The sequence below is a fragment of the Xenopus tropicalis genome, chromosome 3 (genome assembly GCF_000004195.4).
Source record: "Xenopus tropicalis strain Nigerian chromosome 3, UCB_Xtro_10.0, whole genome shotgun sequence".
Lineage (NCBI taxonomy): Eukaryota > Metazoa > Chordata > Amphibia > Anura > Pipidae > Xenopus > Xenopus tropicalis.
In genome coordinates, this window is record NC_030679.2 from 125,900,911 (window position 1) to 125,917,356 (window position 16,446).

Below are 16,446 nucleotides of genomic sequence, written 5' to 3' on the forward strand. Positions count from 1 at the left end.
ATAATAAAAATGATAATTCTATAGAAACCCCGTTCAAGGGGCCCTGTCCCCGACTTTTCCAGAATAGATATTGGTATCTGGGAAATCTTGGCTGTACTGGGGCCTGTTGCTGCACCCAGGCTCAGTGGAGCTGTTGTTGGATAGCAGACAGGTAGCCAAAGAGGAAGCCACTCCTCCTTGCTAGACATTATATCAGTCTGCAATGGGAGTGGTCAACCAGACTAAGCCAATAGTGTATAAGTATAGTGCACACTATATACATAGGACTCTGCCTAGTAACAGTAGAATAAATTAAGAGGTAGGATTAAAGTCATAGGGGAGCTAAACCCTATGGGTCCCTACAAGATTAAGGAAGGAAAGTGATAAAAAAAAAGAGACAGGGAGGTTGACTGGGCAGTTCTACAAATGGACCCTATTTACCCACAGCTGGCATCCTACAAGGCAAAGTAATGAGTAGGAAAATCAGCCAAATCAGCGGCTGGATGGTTTCTTTTGGAAATCTAAGAAGTAAATGTAAAGACACAGTTATTATATTTTTAAAGGTGTAGAACACAACACAAACATGTTTGTCATGTTATATATCACATTTTCAAGAACAGGAACAAAAATTTGCAGTCACTTTCCCTGAACTGAATATGTCCATCAAGTAAATGATGTGCAACAGGAGGTGGAAGGCATGCAGGTATTTGTATGTCAGACTCCCACCTGGGATTGCGCAACGCTGCATATAAAAATGTGAAAGTGGAAAGCACAACACAAGTGAAGAAGTGGGTGCAGAGGAAAGGTGTCATCGGCACAGGTAGGTGCTCTCTCACTGCTACAGATCTGTATCCCTCATGTCCTGTCCAAGCACAGAATATCTTTATATTGCCCTTTGTCTGTTTGGCACTGGCCCTGGGTTAAATAATATCCTGCATATTTGGGTGAAAGTAACCACTTAAGCAAGTATAGATTAAAACACGCAGTACAAATGGCCCTTGCTGTTTCCCATTTTTCATATCAGCATTTGAGCTGCCCAATCCAGTGATGGCAGAGATGGGCGGGGTACTTGGTACACACATTACCAGAGAAGGGATATGGGTAGTGATGGAAGTGACTCTTCACTGATGCATGAAACCCCAGAGTCCCAGAAGCTCATGTGTTTTCTCTAATGTTATACACAGAATTCAGAAGACTAATTTCCCCATTGCCCTTTATCTACCTGCAATAAAAGAGACAGCAAATGGAACCTGCGGCTGTATGTGTGATAAAGCAACGTCATTTCAAAGGTAAGAGCTGCTTTGAGTTAACTTTTACTATGAAATAGAGTAATATTTTGAGACAATTTGTAGTTGGTCTTCATTTTTTATTATTTGTATTTTTTTTGCTATTTCACTTTTTGTTTAGCAGCTCTCCAGTTTGGGTCCAAATTACATTAGCAACCAGGGAGTGGTTTAAATGAGAGGCTGGTATATGATTAGGAGAGGGCCTGAATAGAAAAAGAAGATATAAATAGTAACAATAAAACTGTAGCCTCACAGAGCAAAAGTTTTTTGGCTGCCGGGGTCAGTGACCCCTATTTGAAAGCTGGGAAGAGTCAGAAGAAGAAGGCAAATAGATAAAAAAAAAACTATTAAAAAAAAAAAATAATTAAGACATTAAAATGTTGCTTAGAATTGACAATTCTATAACATTATAAAAGTTTACTTTGAACCACCCCTTTAATTTATTCCAGAAAGGTGCTCTTAGGGCTCTGTTACACGGGGAGATTAGTCGCCCGCGGCAAAACTCCCTGCTCGCGGGCGACTAATCTCCCCGTGTACCAGAGCCCTTATAGATCCAAAGCAGTCCAAAGTGCTATCTTTATCTTTCATGCATTATCTCTCTGTTAAGAGCCTGTATTATGCCACCAACCAGCTGCCATTCCAGTCTGTCACTGGTTGACCAATGACCCTAGCAACCAAGTTAGAAAACTGCCAAACCTTAGACCATAAGTCCCCGAAGCGTTGGGGTGCCACATTGGCACAATAAATGTTCCTGGTGGCAATGTATGTGCTATGGTAGGCTGCTCATTAGCCCTATGTGGGCTACCATCCTAAAGCAGATTCTGATTGGCTGTAGCAAAATATATTGCTTGCAGTTAGAGGTCACTGCTATAGGTTTTCGAAAGAAATATTTGAAAAAAGTGTTAACTAATCTATAATTTCATATCACACAAGTTACCTGTGATGCCATTGTGTGTGTACCTTGTGGCCAAGATTAGCTTTGCCCTTTGTTAATGTTAAAGGCTTGGGGAAGGGGGTGAGCGAGCCTAGACTGACAAGTAGTGCCAAGAAGGGAAGGCCAAGCTGCAGCTTGTTATGATCTTGTTCATCTACCACTCACAGTACCCAACTCTAAACCCATGTGTTACAGTGTGTATCCCAGCAAGATCTGGAGGTTACAGGTTGGAAAAAAAGCCCTAGGAATTCTTAATCTGTCACTATCTTTGTGCATTGAAGGCAATGAGAACCTGCTGTTCCCAGTTCTATTCTGCCAGCTTGTATGGTGGTGTTTAACTGGAAACACTGGAGCTTAGGCATTCGTGAGATGCTGCTGTTCCGTTTATAGAACCAGAAGAGCAAGGGTCTGCATGCTAGGGGTAGCGAAGAAAAACGTGACAAAAATACAGGAATTTGGAGAGAGAATATTCAGAATATGTAACACTGAAGATTTGCAGGACCCCACCAAAAGCAAATACACAGATATTATTGAAGTGACCTTATGCTGTGTATTACTAGACCCAGGGAAATTTTTTGTTACATGAACTGCTAAACTCATATATGGTTATGTAGTGTTTAAAAAGACTTAGGGACACATTTACTAATCCACGAATCTGAATGGGAAAAATTTGGATTGGAAACGAACACTTTGCGACTTTTTCGTATTTTTTGCTGCCGTTACGACTTTTTCGTAAATTGTTGCGACTTTTTCGTAGCCGTTACGATTTGCTCGTATATTGTCGCAACTTTTTCGTATTGAGCGCTCGTAAACGGCGGGCAAACCTTTCAGACTGCATGATTTTGGAAGCCTCCCATAGGACTCAATGGCACTCTGCAGCTCCAACCTGGCCCAAGGAAAGTCTCCCATAGGGCTCAATGGCACTCTGCAGCTCCAACCTGGCCCAAGGAAAGTCACAATACTGAAGCTTGAATGAATCCGAAACTTTCGTACTCGGCGTGGCGGCTACGAAAAAGTTGCGACAATTCGCTCAAGTCGTAATAGCTACGAAAAAGTCGCAACAATTTACGAAAAAGTCGCGACAATTTACGGAAAAATCGCAAAATACTGATCATTACGAAAAAAAAACGCATTTGGACGCTTTTTGGACGTTCGTGGATTAGTAAATGTGCCCCTTAATGTTTGACCTGCAGGTAGCATTTACTGGTTACCTGTTTAAAAGCAAACATCAGATTGGCTGCTATACATTACTGCGCCAGGGCAAACTTAGTGCCTTTTACTGTAATATATATGGGGTTAGTAGTCATAGAAGTCAATGAAGACCAGGTTGAGAACAACCCCAACTGCTTGGCATCCATGCGGGGCTGTATTTAGGTCTGGTGCCACCCTAGGCTAAATACACCCCCTATGGCACATAAGTGACGTCATGCATAGTGTGTCTCAGGCTTACAGGAGAGGAAGAGTTCATTATATGGGAGAATCTAATAAAATACTTGGATTGATATCCTATGCAAGATGGCTTCATAGAGTAAATGTTGAATACAAGTGTACAATGCTGAACACAAGTTTATAATGACTGTATAATGTTGAACACAAATGAATAATAACCTTGCAATATTAAAAACAATATTAATGTGGACCAGCTGGTCCATAGAGACCTTCACCCAACCCGAAACCTATGCAGATTTACTGGCTCTTGCCTAAATGCATCCCAAGGAATATTATATTATACCAGCCTATGCATCACACAGGGGCAATGATAGAAAGGGAACTTTGAGGGTTTTTACATTAGTAAAAATTCAATGGCTTTAGAGTTATGTGTATCTGTCTGGTTGTTTATGTTCTCTGAACTATTGGTTTCTGCGCCTGAAACAATGTAGCAGCTGAGGAAGGAGGTGATGGCCTCCTAAAGAACTTTGCATGCTGGCAACCCTAAAAATTTTAGGAAAATTCTAATTCTTGCTAAAGGTTTTGCCTCACGTTTCTTTTTTTTTTATTATACTGTGTAGCAGAATCCACCTGATTAACAGACCTGGGGGAGAACTGACTTCCCCAGCATTGTTTCAAGAGTCAGAACCAGAGAATTGCAATTACATGTAGAATTACAACAAGTTTTAGGTGGAGTTCCCCTTAACATAATGGTGACAGTAAGTGAGTAAGTGCAATGATTGCTTAAAGGAACAGTAACACCAAAAAATGAAAGAGCTTTAAAGTAATAAAAATATAATGCACTGTTGCCCTGCACTGGTAAAACTGGTGTGTTTGCTACAGTAACACTACTATAATTTATATAATAAGCTGCTGTGTAACCCCGGGGGCAGCCATTCAAGCTGGAAAAAAGGAGAAAAGGCACAGGTTACATAGCAGATAACAGATAAGCTCTGTAGAATACAATAGTGTTTTATCTGTTATCTGATATGTGCCAGTGCCTTTTCTCCTTTGATTGGCTGCCTCCATGGCTACATAGCAGCTTATTTATATAAATTATAGTAGACTTTCTGAAGTAAACACACAACTTTTACCAGTGCAGGGCAGCAGCACATTATATTTTAGTTACTTCTATACACTTTCATTTTTTGGTGTTACTGTTCCTTTAAGGGCTCGTCCACACAGGCATTTAGCCCTGCATTTCCCTGCAGTGGATTTTTCCTGCTTCAAGATGCGTTCCACCTGCATGTAGCACTGGATGTGCCGGTATCAGCACGGGCAGATAAGGAAGAATAGTCCATCTTCCGTCCTGTGCTCCTCTTCATTGGAACGCATCTGAAACCCACTGCAAGGCAATGCAGGGCTAAACGCCTATGTGTAAGAGCCCTATAGGGCCAGAAAAAAAAAGTTGCATTTGTATCTACTGTACTGTTCTGTACTTTCCTACATCTATGTGTGATGTTTTCTTTTTTTATGGAGCTGTCTGTTCTAAGCAAGTGTTACAAGTTAAGATTCAAGTTACGTTTTGTGTATAAACAATTTACCACTGACATAAAAATCATATGGGTGCCCATGCTAACGGGTGCATATCCACACTTTGTTTATTTTTTCCCTTCTCCTTTCAGGATCCATGTCTACATATCATGATATCCAGCATGAAGGGCCTGAGGCAGATGCAGAGACGGGGGGAGATGCAGGGGCTCGGGAACATGCAGGGGCTCGGGAACATGCAGGGGCTCGGGAACATGCAGAGACCTGGGGAGATGCAGAGACTGGGGGAGATGCAGAAGATGGGGGAGATGCAGAGACTGGGGGAGATGCAGAAGATGGGGGAGATGCAGAGACTTGGGGAGATGCAGAGACTGGGGGAGATGCAGAGACTGGGGGAGATGCAGAGACTGGGGGAGATGCAGAGACTGGGGGAGATGCAGAGACTGGGGGAGATGCAGAGACTTGGGGAGATGCAGAGACTGGGGGAGATGCAGAGACTGGGGGAGATGCAGAGACTGGGGGAGATGCAGAGACTGGGGGAGATGCAGAGACTTGGGGAGATGCAGAGACTTGGGGAGATGCAGAGACTGGGGGAGATGCAGAGATTGGGGGAGATGCAGAGATCTTGGTAATTCCAAATGTAAGCTCATACAGAAAACTGTCAAGCAAGACATGTTACATGAGGGATACAAATAACAAATGGCTTATATATAAAAATGGTGGTCTTTACGCAAAGGAGTTGAACAATGCAAACTTACATCTCAGAGGTGAGCTTGATGTTCCTTACTGTATCTATTTATGTTCTCAAATTAACCAATTGTTATAAGTAAGAGCTGCCGGCAAGGCTGCGCACACCCTGTATATGCTATCCCTTTAGAACAGGCGTCCCAGTCAGGGCTTGATATGATTAAAGCAGCCAGGAGTTGTTGCACTACAACTTCCATCACACATTGGCCAGAGCTGAGGGATGCTGGGTAGCGCTGCTTTAAAGGGCCAGTAACACCAAAAAATGAAAGAGCTTCATATAAAGGTAAGAATAATGCACTAGTGCCCTGCCTTGGTATAACAACGTTATTTTGGTTGAGAAGCTTCAATTATTTATAATTTAAAGTCCATTTGTGGCAGAGGTGGCAGCCATGCAGGGACCTGTAGACACTTTGCCTAGCTAATAACGGATAAGCTGTATAGAATACATACCCCACAAGCGATGACACTTTTTGGTGTCATTGGTAGTTATGCACAAAATCCCTGTACTTTGCATGGGATTCAGCTGAATGGTTGCTGTCTTGCTGAATCCTTCATGCATGAAACAACATTAATGAGCTGTGAAAAAAATGCCCATACACTTTAATGGCTGCAAAAAAAAAAGCAGTAAATAAAATAGCCATTGACTTCAATGCATTTTGCAAATTGAATTGGGGAATTTTTACTTTGGACCAAGCCATGTAGGATTAGGTTTGCCACCTCAGGCTGATGCCACACGAGGCGTAGGGCTGAAATTTTCGGCAAGTGGAAAAGCGCTTGCCGAAAATTCAGCCCTACGCCTGCTACTTGTGCCTGCACCCGAATGAATGAGATACGCTCGGGTGCAGGCACATGTAGCCGATATACGCATGAAAACGCAAGAGAATGCAAAGTCTCGCGTTTTCATGCGTATATCGCCTACATGTGCCTGCACCCGAGCGTATCTCATTCATTCGGGTGCAGGCACAAGTAGCAGGCGTAGGGCTGAATTTTCGGCAAGCGCTTTTCCACTTGCCGAAAATTTCAGCCCTACGCCTCGTGTGGCATTAGCCTCATACTTAAATACTGGCTACATACTAAATCCACATCCTGCATGGCTAGTTAGCAATCAGTTTAGATGCATGCTACATGTCTGCACATAAATCAGTTCAGTCTGCAGAATGAATCTGAATTTGTTGCTAATTAGCCATGCAGATTGTGGATTCATTATATGAACGGTATTAAAGGGGTAAGGTGGCAGCCCTAAGATTAGCGCCCAGGGGAATACTGTGTGGCATGGTGCCCCGACATTACTTGCCCCCCCAAACCACTGTCAGAATCTCCGCAAGCCCAGTCCCAGTGCTACTGAAGAAAAACACAAGCGCAGATGCAGCTGGGCAGCATGCCTCCACTAAACTCTTACTGCCCCAGGCCCAGGCCTTTGTGAGATTTCAACAAATCTGGGTCTGAATACAATCACTATCCTTGTTACCTGAGCCAGTCCTACTCTTCACTGAAAGTGGCCCAGCCCTGCGAATGCTCCAAACAGCACCACGTGCCATCTTCAGCCATTTTCCAATGGCCACCCTGTTCCCCCCACGACCACGGGGTCTGCTTCCTCTATTGTTACACCACTGGCTGCTGGGAAGTGACTGAAACAAGATCAGTGATTGTAATGAAAGGGAGTGCACGACAAATAGGCACCCCCCAGTGATGTTCACTCTCTTTGTCCTTTAAGGTTGTTTATTGTTTGAAATGAAATGTTTGAACAAAGCATCTTGTTAAAGTAACAGAGACCCTTTGTCTGATGAAGTTCGGCTAAAGGTGGCCTACATGGGCAGATTCTAGCTGTCGATATCGATCCTTTAGACCGATTCAGCATTTTTCCAACAGATTGGGGATCACATCAGCCCACTGATGCGGTCCCCAAACCAATGGCGCCTATACCCATTGTTCTAATTCGAACGCCAAAATGAGCCAAACAATCAAATTAGCCTGATATCGCCCACCCATGGGTGTGAATATCAGGAGAAGATCTGCTCGCTTGGAGACCTTGAGCGGATCTTTAAATAATTATGAGCCAATGTGGTACTTCTGCAGATTTTACATTATTTTTAAAACTCACATTTTCAGTTGATCATTTAACATCATATTGTAACGTAGCCTTGTATAATTGCTATGTTTAATCTTTCTGTCCTGCACCCAATATCCCAGGATGCCGAGTTCCACTAAAACATTGCTGGCATTTTCAGATTGATCCATCATGGAAATAAATGTCTGAATCCTTCTCCCCAATTGTTGCTTTGCCCTATGCTGACCTGTATATTCTGTGTTGCTCCATATGATCTTTTTAACCTTCCTGTGTTTTAATTTCTATCCACAGCGCCAATCGAAGTTACAACCTATGGCAGCTTAGTAACCGTGAACCTTAATATTAGCTCAATAACCGAGATCCTGCCTAATAGCTCAATAGCTGACTGCCTGCCTTGTACCTCAGTAACCGAGAGCCTGCCTAATAGCTCAATAGCCGACTGCCTGCCTTGTACCTCAGTAACCGAGAGCCTGCCTAATAGCTCAATAGCCGACTGCCTGCCTTGTACCTCAGTAACCGAGAGCCTGCCTAATAGCTCAATAGCCGACTGCCTGCCTTGTACCTCAGTAACCGAGAGCCTGCCTAATAGCTCAATAACCAACTGCCTGCCTTGTACCTCAGTAACCGAGAGCTGGCCTTGTAACTTAATAACTGAGAGCCGACATTACATCGCATTAACCGAGAGCCGGCATTGTATCGCATTAACCGAGAGCCTGCATAATAGCTCAATAACCGACTGCCTGCCTAATAGCTCAATAACCGACAGCCTGCCTAATAGCTCAATTACTGAGAGCCTATCAATTACTGAAAGCTTGTCTGCCCTTTACATTGCTTTCAGCATTCTTGATACCAATTCTCAGAAAAGGATTTTTCTCTACTCCTCGTCTGGCACGCTGGAATATAAGGTAAGTTGGGAATGATAAACCAGTCTACTGTAAGTTATGATTAGGAAAGCCAAGTAAGGCTAAAGATTCTCTGATGGTGTTTATCTGCCTGCCCAGGGTATAACAGCAGAGGGGGACCAAGACAAGGGGCCACTTCACCCACTAACCCCCCCTCCCTACTTGTGCACATGTGTGCATGTGCGATGACATTGGAGTGGGGGGGGGGAGAGGTGACTGGGTGTGGGAGTAAGCAATCCCAGACTAGGGGTAGGCAAAAGAGGTACCTGCCTAGCGTCCCCCCCCCCCCCCCCCCCCCCCGTTGCAGCCTAGGCATATGCCCCTTCTGCCTACCCCTAGTATTAGCCCTATGTAACAGCTATGACTGCTGGATACTAAATTTTTCTCCTTCTGCCATTCAATTAAATTGAACAGATTGCACTGATAGGCAGATGCAACTGAAGGGAAGGGCAAGATGGGGGAGCAGCATCGTATGGTCAGGGGATGCACCATGTCTGATAATTGGCAACAGCTTCACCCATAGCTATGGGGACTGTCTGAAAGGGTCAATAACACCAAAATGAAAATCATGCAATTAAATTCTGTATTCTGAATTCTGTTTTGTGGTGGCACCTGCCTGATTTTTGCTTTGTCAGTTGTATTTTATCTGCTGTTTATACACCCCCGGTTTAGTGAAGCCGTAGAAAATGGAGATTCTTGGCCTGCAATACATTTGTATTAAAAGATAGTAAAATATATCCATAACAGGGTGCCCTAGGCAACATGACTGCCCCACCCCCCTGCCTGCACAAGTGTGAACTAGCATGTACTGCACCTGTGCTGAAGACGGGGAGAGAGGTACAGGTGGTGTGGGGGGGAACAAGGGCCTGTACCCCTAGTTCCAGCCCTGGAAGCTCTTCTGCTAACATAGGTGCTAAATTGCACAAGCACAGGTACCAATAGCAACCAATCAGCAACCTACTACAACGTACAAGTTAGAAAATGTAATCAAATAGCTGATTGTTTGCTATGGGTAAGGCTCTGGAGCACTTTTTTTGCTTTGCTTGTAAATCAGCCCCATAATATTTTCTTTACTGGAGTGATTTGCTCAAATCCTAATATTCCCCCCTTTTTTATCTTCTAGAAACTGGATGCAATTCCGCCTTCTGTATCTGGGGATAATGTAAACCTGCTGTTTAGCACTACCCAACAGACTCACACAGCGACCTATGTGCCAATTAATTATTCCCAGTGCACCCTCTGCACCTCCCAACGAGCGGATCAGTCGCTAAGTTTGCAGAACACAATAAGAAATGACTTTATAAGGGACTTTTACCTCCAAGATGTATGAATGGCAAGATGCCAGATGATAATTTTCAAACTAAAATACCTGTGGCAAATATTTGCTTTATAGGCGGGGTTTCTGGGGAAACCTCAGGGTTAATTTATTAAAGGAACACAGTGTGTTCTATTTTTCTTTATGTTCACAGACTCAAGTCTCTTCCTATATATATGTTAATCTAAAATGTCTCAACTCAAAAATATTCCTATTTTTATATTAGATTCTGGAAAAGAATTCACAAAACGACAGTACATTTTACCCCAAGGCAACCTATTACTGGCATCTGTGTCCTCACTGCATGTTGCTTCCAAAGAACTTTCTAACATTTAGCCAGGTTTGGGTTATGTGTGCAGTTTTGATTGGTCAGTAAACATTCAGGGTCAGACTGGGCCGACGGGGCACCGGCTGGGTCAGAACCGATCCCTGCTGGGCGTTCCCAGTCCCGCAGGTCCCCCTCTCCCAACACGCCTAAATATGCATACTCGGGGGAGGGGGTTTGGTGGGCAGGGGGCATGTGTGGGGGCCATGGCGGGGGTCCCTTGGGGGGGTGCGGGGCCCCTCGTATGGCAGCCCCAGTGGGCTCTGAAACCCCCCCAGTCCCTGTAAACATTAAATTAATTTGAGGGAATTAGGCATGGATTCTCAGGTATTCCATTCATATTCAGGACAATAGAAGGTGGGAAATGCAGCTCTGGATCAGAAAGGGCTGAATTTTCAACTCTCCATTGTTAAAGGGAAGAGGACTGAGCAGTTATGTGCTGAATAGAATGTGTTCAGGGCATTGCATTTGTTGTATAATTATTATTATTTACATGCATTTATAAATCGCCAGCATATTCTGCAGCACTGTACAATAAGTGGGTTTATACATTGGAAATACAGAATTACATGCAAGCAACCAATAAGCAATATAAGAGGTAAAGAGGGCCCTGCCCAAAAGAGCTTACAATCTATAATACTGATGTAATCTGTATATATCATCCTCATAATCTGACATTATTATCCTCATATCATAGCACAGGACCCTTACATATATATGTTAATATATACACGTATTGTATGAATAAAGATATGGCACAAGCAAGTCTCCCTGTGGTAACATGAGAGAGCAATGTGACCCCTACCCACAATTAACACTGGCATTGATGATAAACATGCAATGATAACTGTAGTCTTCCCATGGGCAGTTTTTGAGGCCTCCTGGTTCCTACAAGTTCTCTAGCACCCTGTCTCCTACCCTTTTGCCCATCTTTTCAGAATTCTCTTTATTACTGGACTTCATGTACAGTCCTGTTTTCTCTTCAGTACACAACAATGTGATATAACCACCAAAGAACTTTACATAAAATAGAATAATACAGATAAAAAAGACAGCAATTGTACTAGTTTGCCATTATTGCCATGTTCCCCAGTTTATGATGCTTGGGCTCTGCATATAGATCCTCTAGTAGGTATTCACCAGCCGCCAGAAAGTTACAGTCTTGCTGATTCATGTGTTCCATTCCCTTTGGAAATGTACCCCCATAGTTCAATAGTTACTACAATGAGGGACAACTCTGACACAGTTAAATTCAGTGTCAAATTTACCTTTTGCCAAGTTTTGCTGTTGCAAATGTGCTGATCTTCGCAGCCCATTTTTGCCTAAATGCAGTAAAATACTATTAAGCATTATTTTTCTATGTAGACACCTAACCGCTTCCCCCCCTAAAGCTGTCTCCCTAGGTGCTGGCCCTCGGGTGGCTATATAGAAATATGGCACTGGTTACCAATGGAAACAAAGCTCCAAATTTACAATTACTTGCACACCACTTGATGGTAGAAGGCTAAAATAATACTACAAGATCCACCTCATCCTCAGGCCCAATTAAGAAGGGTGCGTTTCACCATGCAACAGCGTTGGTCCATTCAGTATTTTTTTGCTTGCTCAGTTTAGGTCCGGACTGGGATGCAAAAAAAGGCCCTTGTATTTCAAGTACTCAGAGGCCCAAACAGCCCCCACATGGGCCCAATAAATAGTGACTGTCTATGGCATCTTACAGCAGCCCCTCTGGCATTTGCCAGAATTCACAGATTGCCAGTCTGGGCCTGGCTCAGCTCATGTTACCTATAGGGGAGACAGACATAGGAAGGTATCTGGGCTGAACAGACCAACATTAAGAATACATTTTAGGTTTAAAGAACAACAAACGTCGGATGAAAAACAAACAAAAAGTAATAAGAAAAAGATTTTTAGCAAATAGAGAATCACCTTATTTCCTCAATAATGAAATAGCTCCCCAGTCCAGGCTCCACTGAGCCCCAGCAGGTACAGGCTCTGCTTTATCGTTGCCAAGCTGGGTGCAAGTCATCTCTATGTTGCCACTGCTTCTTAGGCTGGTTTAATAACAACCTTCCTTATTACCACTTACACCACCCTATCAGGTTATAAGTGCCTAACAGGAAGCCAAGCAGGACATGAGTAGTGATGAGCGAATCTGTTCCATTTTGCTTCACCAATAAATTTGTGAATCTTTCAAAAGATTTGCGAAACGGCGAAAATGTCGAGCGGAAAAAATATTGTCGCCCGCGACTATTCTTTTGACGCGCGACTATTTATTTTTTTTACACCTGCGACTATTCTTGCGACAATTTGGACGTGCGACTATTTTTTTTGACGCCTGCGACTATTTTTTGAGACTATTCTTGCGACAATTTGGACGTGCGACTATTCTTTTGATGCCTACGACTATTCTTGCGACAATTTTTGGACGCGCCACTATTCTTGCGACAATTTTTGGACGCACTGTGAATTTTTCTGCTGCAAATTTTTTCATCTGTTTCGCTCCTCTACTGACCTGCTCCTCAACTCCTCTCTCATTCCCTCCTCACACGCTCGCATTCAAGACTTTGCAAGGGCTGCCCCCCTTCTCTGGAATTCACTCCCACAAACTGTCAGACTTTCTACCAATCTCTCTGCCTTCAAGAAATCTCTAAAAACACATTTATTTAGAGAGGCTTACCCTAATCTAGTTTAGCAATACCCTGTGCCCCACCTCTCACAACTCTGGTCATGCCCATTCCCACACCTTGTGTCTCAACCCTTTCTCCTTGTACATTGTAAGCTCTTTTGGGCAGGGCCCTCTTCACCTCTTGTATCGGTTATTGGTTGCTTTATATGTTACTCTGTATGTCCAATGTATGTAACCCACTTATTGTACAGCGCTGCGGAATATGTTGGCGCTTTATATATAAATGTAAATGTAAATGAAACAATCTGCCAATGGCGAAACGCGGAAATTCGCCGTGAATCCATGCCTGGCGAAACATTTCGCCCATCACTGGACATAAGCACTCACTGGGCATCAAATTGTGTTGTTAGGGGGGCGACTCTGTAGTTCTGTAATAGGAACAATGCCCTAGGATCTGGATAGACAGATACCATACCATGTTGCTATTGGTATTCCCCTGAACTACAGTTCTTAAAATGTGAGGGTATTTTGTCCCTTTAAACTGATTCAGCAGCCGGAACCTAAAAGAATGCTAAAAATTTCCACTCCAGACCCAAAGAGGAACCTAGGAGAGTAAAGTTGCTATTTTTGCAGTAAGGAGAGTGGGTTCAGGGGGAAATCTTGAGCAAGTTCTCTATTTGAGAGGTTCTGGATCTGGATTCCTAGAGGAAACTACAGAGAAAAACTGTGGTATGATTAATTTTAGAATAAATTATTGAACAATATCTCCCTGAAGCCCCTAATAGTGTTGCCAGTTGGCCCGTGAAATATTGCATTGTCCCTATAACAGTTGAACCATATGCTGGGAGTAGCTAGGCAATACAGCTAGCGAGCAACCTATAGGCAGAATAGCCCTGAGGCCCCTTGGGACAGAAATACTTTAATACTTTAAAATTTTTGTTTTAAGATGCTAGGGCATTGTTCCTATTACATAACTATTTGGAGAGTCGCACCCCTAATGACACAATTTGATGCCCAGTGAGTGCTCATGCCCTGATTGGCTTCCTGTTAGGCACTTATAACATGATAGGGTGGTGTAAGAAACTTGATCAGATATTTGTTTTCAAACGGCTGATCAGTAAGTGCTACTAGCTGAATGGTTGCTATTGGTTACTAGACTTTGCACCTGTATTACATTAACCCTAAAAATGATAACTTTTTTTTAAGCTGGCTGATACATGCCTGATATTGCTTCCCATTGATTTGAATGAGAAAAGTCAGTACAGGAGATTCTTAGTTTGATAATACTGGCACTGCTTGGGGGCATAACACTGTGAGCCACCAGGGGCAATTTAAGTTGTCTGAGAAGCTCTGCACTGGATTTATATGCAGATCCTGTTAAAAAGTGGAAAATTTGAGCTGATTTTCTGAAATGTAATCAAAACTACTACATTAAGGAAAGGTTTGTGGTTTGGTTGTTCAAAAAGAAAAAATATATACCCATTTTGGATTTTCATAATGTGTTCATTATAGAAATGTATAGTTTCCTAGAGTAAACTACTTTTATTAGAATTTTTAGCCTCGAAATCTAAAGTATGCAGAACTCTGAAGCAGTGATTGGAAAGGGTTACACACATACGTAGAAATTATAATTCACTTGAAATAAAGATGTGTAAGGGAATGTTTGGGGCAGGTTGTTATGGTTGGAAAAAGGGGAGCTGTTTAGTGGGTGTAGTGAGTAGTTGGCTTGGTATTGCACAGGCAGGACAGTAGCATACTAAAATTAGGGATTATTCAGTGTTCCCACAACATAACAAGTAGCTTTAATAAATCAATAGTGATGTAAGAGAATAGAATATTCTGAACATACAACCACAGAAATCATTCCAGTTTAGCTGTAAATTAAGCTGTGGTTTGTTTATGGAGTGCTCTCAGGTTGCCGGTGATTAAAATACAAAGACGTTAATAAAGGCACGCCTATTCAAAACCCTCTATATACTACTTAGTGCAGGGGAATACATAATCTATAAATAATCTTGGGCAGTGGTCCCATGTTAATTATAGGAGAGATACTTTAGCAATTGCACAGCTTGGCACCAATCTGTGCCAGGCTGTTACCTTTCAGATGAATGGTTAAAAGGTCTTTCCTATGTCAATGGTGCTGAAAGGGAACAATCTAAATTCTTAAATGGCCAACCTTTTTCTTAAAGACTGCCAACTGTGTCTACACAAAAACAAGGTGAAAAGTGCAAATGCCAGATGCAAAGTGCAATGTTTTTTGCCCCCGGTGCACACTGCAGCAACTGTGAATATTTTTGAGGAGGTAGACCCTAATAATGCTACTAAATGTAGATCCTCACTCCTCACCCTAAAGGTGGCCATACACGAGCCGATTGTAACTTATCAAATCTTCACTGCTAAAGGCCTGTGTTGGCCTTAGGCACAATACAAAGAATTTCTAACCTAAATCTTTGCTGATGTTTAGTTAAACGGTGCAGGCCCATAAATGCCAAGGGCCAGTTTTGAATGTTAAGGCAGCCTGCATAATGTACACGCAGGGGCTGATTTCCAATGGCTCTGGCCATAGAAACTTGACATTCACAGCTTGTTTATAAGAGTAGACGGACAGGAGATTTGACATCTGTCCCAGTGCAGCACCCTTATTTATTTTACTAGCGATGTTCAACCTCCCAGTGGTCCCATTTTTTGCATCTGCGTTGCCTTGCATCGCAGACCTTAAACAACACGAGGGTGTGGTCATGGCAGAACTGGGGCATTGTCACGATCTCCCTGAGGAGACGCCATGGAGTACCAGGAAGGTGGGAGCCTGAAGACTGGGTAACCCGGAGTGTAACCATAGATCACAGAACTGGTGTCAGAGGCCATGATGAAAATGAAGAACTTTAATAACTAGTGACGTATCAGTGCACACAATGGAAATACACACTGCATATATAACACGGCAGGCAGAGGCAGAATCCAAACAGGCAAAAGGTCAGGGCAAGCGTCAGTCAAGCGAAGTCAAGGACAGGCCAAGGTCAAAACCGGGAAATCAAGGCAGAACTAGGAAGGACTCAGGAACAAGGCAGAAGGCAGGATCAGGACACGGAACTGGAGCTTGGAACCAGCGAGAACAAGAATAGACCCAGGAACAGGGAACACGGAGGCAGGGTCACGAAAAACAATTAATGACCAAGCAAGGGGCAATGGTCAGGGAAAGGCTTATAAAGGGTGAAGATTAGGAGATGGGAAACACATGAGGTTAATGAGGTGGGCGGAGGAAAGGGAGCAGACAGAAAGTAGGAGACAAGAGAAGAAAAAGACAGAGCCCAAAATGCCTCCAGTGGCTATAGAGGCAAATGC

The 16,446-nt window shown here is 43.1% G+C and overlaps 1 protein-coding gene and 1 long non-coding RNA gene across 2 annotated transcripts; both read left to right on the forward strand.

Moving 5' to 3' along the window:
* Positions 1–703: 703 nt before the first annotated feature.
* On the forward strand, positions 704–5,447 carry LOC116409785. The gene is made up of 3 exons (XR_004222066.1): positions 704–799; positions 1,164–1,268; positions 5,253–5,447. It is a non-coding gene; the product is annotated as an uncharacterized LOC116409785 (long non-coding RNA).
* A 216-nt stretch (positions 5,448–5,663) lies between these two features.
* On the forward strand, positions 5,664–10,299 carry LOC101733873 (platelet binding protein GspB-like). Its single transcript, XM_031899283.1, has 3 exons — positions 5,664–5,885; positions 8,225–8,838; positions 9,959–10,299. The coding sequence occupies exons 1-3, from the start codon at positions 5,798–5,800 to the stop codon at positions 10,163–10,165; spliced, it is 909 nt and encodes a 302-aa protein (XP_031755143.1). The 5' UTR covers positions 5,664–5,797; the 3' UTR covers positions 10,166–10,299.
* The last annotated feature ends 6,147 nt before the right edge of the window (positions 10,300–16,446 follow it).

Coding starts and splice junctions, on each gene's coding strand:
- LOC101733873 (XM_031899283.1), top strand. CDS start 5,798: ATGAGGGATACAAATAACAAATGGCTTATATATAAAAATGGTGGTCTT. Junction 5,886..8,224: donor TGCAAACTTACATCTCAGAG/GTGAGCTTGATG, acceptor TTCTATCCACAG/CGCCAATCGAAGTTACAACC. Junction 8,839..9,958: donor CTGGCACGCTGGAATATAAG/GTAAGTTGGGAA, acceptor TTTATCTTCTAG/AAACTGGATGCAATTCCGCC.